The sequence below is a fragment of the Neomonachus schauinslandi genome, chromosome 16, assembly GCF_002201575.2.
Source record: "Neomonachus schauinslandi chromosome 16, ASM220157v2, whole genome shotgun sequence".
Taxonomy (NCBI): Eukaryota; Metazoa; Chordata; class Mammalia; order Carnivora; family Phocidae; genus Neomonachus; species Neomonachus schauinslandi.
Window position 1 is genome coordinate 59,278,990 of NC_058418.1, and position 9,434 is coordinate 59,288,423.

Consider the following 9,434-nt stretch of genomic DNA (forward strand, 5'->3'; position numbering starts at 1 on the left):
CTCAAGCGGGCTCACCCGCCCGTGTCCTCTCACACGCACCCGTGTCCCTCAAGTGGGCTCGTATGGACAGATGCAGGCGGGGTCTGCCTTCAGTCTGACGTTGAGGCAGAGCCTGGACACAAAAAAAAGTGCATGCTCTCACTGGTGACTTTCATAGTGATCCTGTGTAGAAGTGATGCTGTTTTAGGTATTTGGGTTAAATATAACAGTAGTAACATTCGTTTCATCTGTATTTTTAATTCGGCTGCTGGAAGAAAACGTGTGTTCCCGTTGGATGGTGCTCTCTTGGGGATGTGTGAACCTGACCACCTGCAGTGGGGTGGGGCTGGTGTGTGTAATCGAAAAAATGACTACATACATAAGTCATTTTGAATTCTGTTCCTTGGCTTATTGGCCAAGGAGTCCCACCACTGGGGACCTAGTTTACACAGTTCCTGGAGCCCCCAAAATGCAGCTGCAGGGAGCACCCCTCCCCCCACAACAGGGCTGCAGAGGAACGTTTACCGAACTGTGGAAACCACAGCCCCACTTCAGTGGAGAAAACCCGGCCTATCGTGTGTTATCTGTCACGTACGCGTAGAGAAAGTCCAGGAAAGTGCTCAGCCGTGTTCGCCAATGTGATCGGGTCCCAGCAGGGGAGGGACGTTCCTCGTTGCCACCCAGGCTTTCTGAGTTTCCCACTGTGACAGAGCACGGACTGCCTGCTTCCAAAGCTGGCCGCAGCCTGAGGGTGGGCACCTGTCTATGACCCCACCTGACTCCACCTCCCCCAGGTCCTCCCCCTTTTCCGTTTCTGTCGATTCTCCACCTCCCGCCACAGCCGGGGTCTTGTTACTTGTCTCCTGCCAAGGGAAAGCCCCTGGACGTGCCATGAAGTTATCTTTATGCCAAGTAGAGAGATACCAACACAACGCTTGTGCTCATCACTGGGGCTCAGACTTCGGAGCGTCTATGAATTGTGCATCTTCTGTCTTTGCCGTGTCGAACTTCCAGACTTTGTTTCTCTGGCTCTTGCAGGCTCATCGGAACCTGTCTCAGCTCCCAAATTTTGCCTTCTCTGTGCCGTTGGCTTATTTCCTGCTGAGTCAGCAAGCAGACCTCCCCGAGCAGGAGCTCAGCTCTGCAAGGGAGCAGGCCTCTATCCTGATCCGACAGGCGCTCACCATGTTCCCTGGAGGTGGGTGCACCCTCGCAAACCCCCGCATGCACGTAAGCACAGTTCAGAAGCTGAAAATGAGTCACAACTGACTTTGGTATCCAGCTGTCTTGGGGTTTTAGGATAAGTGTTTTGATACTGACTGAGAAAAATTTAGTCTCTGAAGACGGGTGTTTTTTAGAGAGAGGGATATGAGCTGCTGGACATTAGCAGAACCGTGCAGGAGGGACCCAGTCCACAAATCCCATTTCTCATTGAGTTGGAGAACTTAGAGACAGGGTTGTCCTGGGATTGCACAGAGGTCCTTCCACCATCCCTGTGTTCCCTGGAGTGGTGGGCTGGTGTCCACACAGAGACAGAGTCCTGTGGGCTGATCTTGGTGGTGACAGGAGATCAGAGGGAGCCTGCTGCCCCATCAGGGTCCTGGTGGAGTTGGGCCCTCCTGCCACGTGCGGTTTCACAGAGGGCTGTGTGCCAGGGACAGGCCATGAGGCTCATGCACACTGTCCCCACAGCCCCCTCTCAGTGACCCCTTCACCTCCCGTGAGCCTGCTGCGTCCCAGGCCAGGCAGAGGAGGCAGCCAGAATCCCCACTTCTAGGGCTCACATCCCAGGGCAAGGAGATAGGCAGTGGAATGAGCTGAAAAGGATGGTGTATCAGGTGGTGCTAGGTGCTGGGGAGAAAACAGAGCAGGGGGTGTAGACAAGGATGGTGCAGGTCTGAGGAGGTGGCCAGGGCAGGATTGAGGCCTGTGTCACTGAGGATTCCCACCAGACTTGTACGTCTGAGCCTGACACGCAGGGCTGCCTGGCCAAGTCTTCGGAGAACTGACCGTTCCCCGTTGAGGTGTGTGAGGTTAGGAGGCGAGGCCCCTGGTGGGCTCTGGCTGTTTGTGCGGGGTCAGGGGTGTTGGCAGCCGCGTGCCGACTGCTGGTGGTGTTTCTGTGCAGCCTGGGGGTCCTGCTGCACGCTGAGCTGCCCTGCTTTCACCCATCCCTGGAAGGTCACTCAGAGACACGGTTCTCCAGGTGACGTGGCTGTGGCGAGGCCTCGGGTGCTCAGAGGGAGAGCGCTCTAACAAGTGGGCAGAGCCTGTCTCCGCCCAAGGCCCGAGCCCCACAGGCTGGCTCCCCCAGCAGCCTGCAGGTGGAACGTGTGTGAGCTCAGTGGTTAGGACGCCTTGTGTGTTTGCCTGGTGGGTCGTGGGTGCGACCCCTCAGATGCACACGGGGCCGCTGGGAGGCAGGGCAGACGACCACGTCTAAGGTGGTAGAGCCCCACTGGGGGCTGGTGCAGGTAGACTGGCCTCACCCTGGTGTCACCCCGCCCTTGGGGGCCCCTCTTCCTCCTGCAGTCCTCCTGCCTCTGCTCGAGTACTGCAGCATGCGGCCCGATGCTGCTGTCGCCACTCACCGCTTCTTTGGACCGGATGCCGAGATCAGGTAAAGACAGGACAGGGCCCGCCCAGGGCTGGGTCACGGGGATGCCCCTCAGAGCAGAGCCCGGGAACCATTTGCACTCAGACCCGAGGCTCATGAGGCTGGCTGGCCCTGGGAGGTCCTGCCAGGCGCTTTCTGCAGGAGACCTTGGCGGCCAGACTGTTGTCCCGCCGAGGAGGGCTGGGTCCCAGGTCCTCGTGGGCATTGCCTCACCGCTCAGACCCAGAGCTGGCGGGTGCGAGAGCAGCTTGCGACCCAGAGCTCAGGCCTTCCTGATGGGAAGTGGGCGGGGTGTGGGGCCCCCTGTGCCAGCACCTGCACCTGCTGGGTGGGCTTCGTATCACACACCTGTACGCGCGTGGACTGTCTTTCCCAACTGTCTTGTGAAAAATGAAGGTGAACGTGCAGCGTGGGAGCCCCGTTAGTGAACCAGCATGGTTCTCCAGCGTCGCAGACGTACGCTTTTTCTCTTTTACGTTTCTTCTAAAGAACTCGCATTTACTATGGCCCATCTCCAGTCGGCAGCCCCTCTGGGCAACCTCCTTGGCCCCCAGGCTGCTGGACAGGCCCCTGCACCCTCCCCAGAGGTGCCAGTGGGTGCGTGGAGTCTGTGCCCTGGCGGGCTCTGCTCACAAGCCCCCCTCTCCCACAGCCAGCCCCCTGCCCTGAGCCAGCTGGTGAGCCTCTACCTCGGAAGGTCGCACTTCCTCTGGAAGGAGCCCGCCACCATGAGCTGGCTAGAGGAGAACGTCCGCGAGGTTCTGCAGGCGGTGGACTCTGGGGACCCCGCGGTGGAAGCATGTGAGAGCAGGTGGGCCTGGAGGCCAGGGGGGACAGGGCAGCGCTTGGCCTGATGGGTCCTCACGAGAACGAAGCCCATCTGCTCAGGGTGGTTGTCACAAATGTGGCCGCAGGGCCAGGGCGGGCTCCATTCCATGTGCTGTCCCTTTTCTCCCTGGGCCTAGGCGGAAAGTGCTCTACCAGCGCGCGCCCAGAAACATCCACCGCCACGTGGTCCTGTCCGAGGTCAAGGAAGCTGTTGCCGCCCTCCCCCCGGTAAGGGAGAGGGGCTGAAAATGGGAGCTTTGTCACCTGCTGGGCCCCTCCCTTCCCAGCTGGGGTTTTAAGAGGTGGGGCTGTGCTCATGGCTGTCTGAGCGGCTCGGGGGCCCTGGAGCCGCACGTGCACCCCTGCCGTCTGAGCAGGGCAGGGTGAGCGTCCCCGCCCTTCACCCAGTTTCTTAGTCCAGTAGATGCAGCCTCGCAGCCAAGGACCGATTCTGTCAGACTGACGGACTCCTCGCGGAGAGGCCAGCCCAGGCTAGAATCAGCTGGAAGTCTGCTGGGGGCACAGCCGGGGCTCACGGCGGTTCTGTTTCCCTTTCTGAAGGACGTGACCACGCAGTCTGTGATGGGCTTTGACCCTCTGCCTCCCTTGGACACCATCTACTCCTACGTCAGACCAGAGAGGTACCTCTCCGTCTCCTGCTTTGCTCCTTTGCTTGGGTGGCTCCGAGGTCAGTGCTTACGGCTCCCTGGCGCTCCCTGCCTCCTCCAGACACGGGCCCTCGGAGGACGGTGTGATTGGGGTCACGGGTCAGCTTTCGCTGGCCATGTCCTTTCACTTACTTGTCTGATGTAGAAACGTTTTCGGTCGGGTTCTAGAGCAGGTGTTGGAGGTAACAGTGGGAAGCAAGAGTAACGCACCACCTCTGCTCTCGTGGAGTGTGCGGTGCGGTGGGGGACGTGTTAATTATGGAATCTAGAAATAAGTGTAAAATCAAAACCACAGTAAGAAAGTGCTGATACATAGGACTCAGAACTGAGAAAGGCCTGTGTGGCCAAGCCCGGGAGAGCTTCAGTGAGGGCGCAGCTAGCCCAAGTCTGCAGTGGATTTGTGGACTGCGTTTAGCCTTGGATTGCGGGAAAGCTGCCTTTTTCTTTCCTTCTAGCCTTTCAAGCTGAGTGACTGCCTTACCACGAGGCTGTCGGCACAACCTTGTAGATCTGGAGTGACAGACTTTCCCATTTCAGAAAGCGTGTTCTTTCCAGACCTCAGTAGAGGTAGAGCGCATTATGTAGGATAAAGGAATTTTTCTAAAAGTTGGACTGCATGCTTCTAGGGAAATAGTGCCCACTTAAATTCTCAGATTGATTAAGGTGATACTTAGGCATTTGTAATATTGGTAGGTTCAGAAAAAAAGCCGTCTTGCTGGACATTGTAGCCCTGAGGAGTGATTGAAGGGCTGTGCCGACCCGAGGCCATCAGTCCTTAAATGTCCAGTGGAGCTGGGCTCCAGCACCATGTCTTACCAGGAGGGCACTCCCCAGCACACCCTAGAACCTTCTCTTCACATGACTACTTTGTATCCCCTGCGCGGCGTTTCTTAAAAGCGAGCCACCCGAGCCGTGGCAGGTGACCCTCCACACTTTGCTCAGCTCAACCAGCCAGGTCCCCAAGGGCCCCCCCCCCCCCCCCCCGGACACCCTTCCCTGTGAGGCCTGAGCATGTGCCCCAGCTACCGCGTGGGCTGTCTTCCCCCCGACCCCAGGGCAGGGTACACAGCTGCACCATCTGACCTTCTTTCCTCTTTCAGGCTGAGTCCTGTCAGCCATGGAAACACAATTGCTCTCTTCTTCCGGTCTTTGTTGCCCAATTATACCATGGAGGTATGTGAGCATGTCTTGGTCTCTCTCTGCCACGTGGGTTCAGGCCGGGCCGTGGGGTTGTGCACGTCTAGAGGCTTTACTGGCGCCAGCAGCCAACCTGCTCAGGAGACCGGGACATGCCCACCTGAGACCGTAGCCGCCACCTTGGCCCCTCAACTCAGCGTGGCTCCTTGACCTCCCGCTGGGGCCTGGCCTTGTTCGTCAAACGTGTTTGGGTTGAGGAGCTCCCTTTTCCCGGCAGGGTCCTGGGCAAGCTGGGTTGGGAGCGCTGGGCCTCAGGGCCCAGAACAACCCTGCTCAGACAAGTCTCATTGCTGCAGGGGGAGAGGATGGAGGATGGAGGGGCTGGGGGTCTGAACCGCAACCAAGGCTTGAACAGGCTGATGCTGGCCGTGCGAGACATGATGGCCAACTTCCACTTCCACGACGTGGAGGCAGCTCGCGAGGACAACCCCGAGGGGGACGGGGAGTGGGACTGAGCCCGCGTCCATGCCGTGCCCCAGCGCTGTACAATTATGTTTCTGATTGCTCTTCTGGTCGGAATTGGCCAGTTCCCTGGAGTAGAAATGCTGATGTGTCGTCCGCCTGCCTCCTTTGTGTCTCCTATAAATGTGAATGGGTTACGCTCTGTGCAGCGTGAGCTCTTCTTTCCCAGGGCTGGAATCTGAGGCAGGTGGGTCCCGGATCTGCACAGACCCCGAGGTGTCCCAGGAGAGAACATGACCCAGGGTCACACACAACAAGCCCCAGCCCCCTGTGAGTTCTCTCCATGGCTACCCTGCCCTCCACAGTTTGGGGCACAGAGTGGAGAAGGTCCCACAGGTTTTCGGTGCAACATCCCTGCTGAGAACACCAAGGTGTTTGCCTCCATTGGGAACCTGGAACAGGCCGGCCAGGGACAAGAGGTACTGACACCAGAGTCCTTGGGCTGGGCACCACTGATGCAGAATCATAGTAGTTTTATGGGGAAACTTCAGGGCAGCCCTGAGCGGGAAGGAGGCCGAGAGGTACACCTTGGGAAGGATGTCCTGGCAGCTCTGGAGATTGTGGCAGAGATGAGGGGGCATTTGATTGTGGGGGAGGGGAGGTCAACAGAGCATGGGGGAGAGCTCATCACCTGGGGCAAGTCCTGGCCTGCTCCACAGCTCAGCACCACACAGGGCTGCCTGTCACTCAGGAGCCTGATTGGTTGTGGAAGGGTCAAGGACACTGAGGTTGGGAGCTGCCAGTCTGTTGGGCCCCCTCCTGGCCCTGACCTCTACTCCTGTAAGTAGCAGACGGGGGTGGGAGGAGGTGCTGCTCACACGCTCTGTGCCAGGATCAGTGTTGGCTGGGCCTCTCAGGAAGTCCCGCACAGTGTTCTAGACATTGATGTGCAGTCACCTTTTGGGGAGATCTGTGAGCTTATCCTGCTGGGAGCTCCCAGCATTTGGGGGTCAACAAAAGCCTTTGCTTTGAACACCCATGGAAGGACAGCGCCCTGCAGACGTGTTGATGTCCGTCAGTTACTACCCATACTTCATCCCATGTCACCGTAACTGGATTTGGTGGGTGGGATCGAGGACGATTGAAATAGTCCCAGGCTGTCCTGGATCCACATTTCTCCCATGAGGGTGTCCTGCGATAAGCTTCAGCCAACAGGACCAGGGGTCTGCTGGGTTCCTCCAGGAAGGGGTTCGTTCTCTCATGATGACAGGCAGGGAGAGCTTGGCACCCTGCCTCTTCCAGCCTTAAGTACATCTGGATGGGGATGTGCTGTCCGGAGCTGCAGCAGTCGTTTTACAACTAGGAGTTGGTGACCTTCAAAATAGAGCCAGTGTTCTAGAGATAGCGAGGTAGAGCGAGGCTGGGCCCAGACCAGGGTGAAACTGCTTCCTTCTGGGCCTGCTGTCCCGAGAGATGATTAAATCATCAGTGTTCAGCCAAACTGCTCAGGTTTAGGTCATTACTTGAAGCTCTGAGTTTCCGTGGAGATGAGAAGACAGCCAGCTCTCTCACATCTAAACATCTGCTCTAAAGGCTTGCTCTGCCCCCCAGGGTCCAGGCAAGGGTGAATGGGCTCCTCCCAGCCGCCTGCTGCCCGTGGTCAGATTGCTAATGGGTTATGCATTCTCCCATCAAGTCGCACTCTACCTCAGGGTAGCACAGACACCACAGGGTGAGCAAACAGGGTGTTCCTCTCTCCCGAGTCCAGAGACCTCATCATGACCCAGCTGTTGGCCAGGCCACGAGCCAGGAGGAGCAGGCTGCACGCCCCACATGGCCGCTCGTGGGGCTGTCTCCTGGCTGGCCCCCAGGGTGGGGGAGCTCCGTGAAGGAAGCAGGGCCTTGGCCCTCTGGTCAGGCCGTGACCCCCACCTCCTGGTGTGGCCATGGTCGGACACTGTATCTCACTGGACTCTGCAGCTCCCCCCCCCCGCCCCCCCCGCCATGAAGCTCACTGATGCATCAAACGCTCATGTGTTGTGGGCCAAGTGTGTGCCTGGCACTGTTCTTGGTGCTGGGGACCCAACAACTGGGCTCCTGTTCTCACAGCCTCTTCACATGTGGGTCCAGCCCGCCGTCTCAGGTTGGTACGTGCTCTGAGGGGACAGTTGTGTCCACCACCTATCTCCTGGCCATTCTTCAGTTTCTCCCAGGGGCACTAGAGATCGAGTTGATACCATTGGCCTTAAGATTATCTGTGATTTCATTTAGACGTTTCCCTCATAACCATAACTAATCACAAAGTTGAGAGTCTCCGTCCCATGAAGTCCCCAACGGGCACATCAGAACCAGATGGGGAGTCTCGAGGCCTCACCCGGAAGAGGACTGGTTGCCTGCCAGAGGCTGTCCAGTTCTCACGCTCTTTGAAGTCTCAGGCGGGGGGAGCATGTCCATCTCAAAGGCCTCTTTATGGAGCTGGAGATGCTGACTTCCCTGCGATGTGCTGACAGAAGCGGACAGAAGCGGGGCAGGCAGCAGACTCGCAGTTGGGGCCCCCAGAGGTGGAAGGTGGTCCTTGGTGAGGGACGGCTGCAGTGTGAGTCCTGGGACCCGTGTGGCAGGGACAGAGCTGGCCGCAGGCCTGCACAGCCCCTCGCTGCTGCTGGGACCACCCTCACTGGCCGTGGCACCACCCTGTGGTCCTGGGAGGCTCTGCTCCCTTCAGGGTTCTCCATGAGGAGGAGAGAATGGGAGGTGTGAAGTCCTAGGGCGGGGAGCTCGGCGTGTGGGCCCATCCTGTGCCTGGTGCCTGTGGGGTGTGGGGCTGTCTTCTCATGTTCTCCGTGGGGAGGCGGGGGCTGGGGTCCTCGTGCCCTGCCAGCAACAGGCCAACAGGTCCACCTCCATGTGTCGCCCTGTGCAAACACGTGGCCTGTGTCCACCAAAAGATGGGGCCAGAACACCCAGCAGGTACTGTTTGTGACAAGACGGAGATGCCCAGTGGGGCCTGTGCATTAGACTACTACTCACAGCCACGAGGATGTCAGGGAGTGGCTCCCAGGGCAGGCGGACGCCCTAGCTGTTCTGGGGCAATTAACGTTTTTGTGACTGGTCTGGGTGCTGCCTTCCTGGCTGTGTTTAGGTTGGTGCATCCACGAACCTGCAGATTTACAACTTGTGTACTCTCATGTATGATGTTCTTCAATAAAAAGCACAATCAAAAGGGGGAGCAGCTTGTCAGTGGGGTGAGGCAGATGGAAGGGGTGGTTAACATTTGTAAGTGGGCACGAATGTGTGATGACACGTGGGCCGCCTGGCACTCGGGTGGGGGGGAGAAAGTGGGCTTGAACGGGAGTGTCACAGATAACACTCAACACTGAGACCCTCCCTCCCAGGTCCCTCCCAGCCCTGCTGCCACCACCGAACAAGGCCCTTACCTTTCGTGTTGCCTCAGGTTGTCTCCCCTGTCCGCAAACCATTCTGTTCTCTTCCCACCTCTGCTCTTTAGAGGAGGAACTTGAGCCTTCAGCGAGAAAGTGCTGGGAGCACCCTGGAGCGAGGCCATTCTTGGCCGTGCACCATGTGGCTGGAGACAGAGGTCTGCCCTTGAAGTGGTTTCTCTGTAGAGGAAGTGGGGGCTGTCAGCTCTGTCCCGGCCCCTCCCCCCACGGAGGATGAGGCAGAGCAAGAGCCTAGTGTGACCGGGATGCCCTCCCACAGGGCTCCATGAGGGGGCTGGGCGT

General features: G+C 58.4%; 1 protein-coding gene across 4 annotated transcripts in view; it reads left to right on the forward strand.

Annotated features, from left to right (window-relative positions):
• TCF25 (transcription factor 25) overlaps positions 1-5,893 on the forward strand; it is a 22,986-nt gene extending 17,093 nt beyond the window's left edge. For 2 of the 4 annotated variants that reach the window (XM_021705646.1, XM_021705647.1), the window contains 7 exons: positions 1,018-1,177; positions 2,512-2,599; positions 3,249-3,407; positions 3,562-3,652; positions 3,986-4,065; positions 5,193-5,265; positions 5,586-5,893. In XM_021705646.1, coding sequence (XP_021561321.1) covers positions 1,018-1,177; positions 2,512-2,599; positions 3,249-3,407; positions 3,562-3,652; positions 3,986-4,065; positions 5,193-5,265; positions 5,586-5,744 — 810 coding nt within the window. In that variant the 3' untranslated portion in view covers positions 5,745-5,893. The other 2 variants (XM_044922250.1, XM_044922251.1) reach the window with 1 other exon arrangement.
• Positions 5,894-9,434: the final 3,541 nt, after the last annotated feature.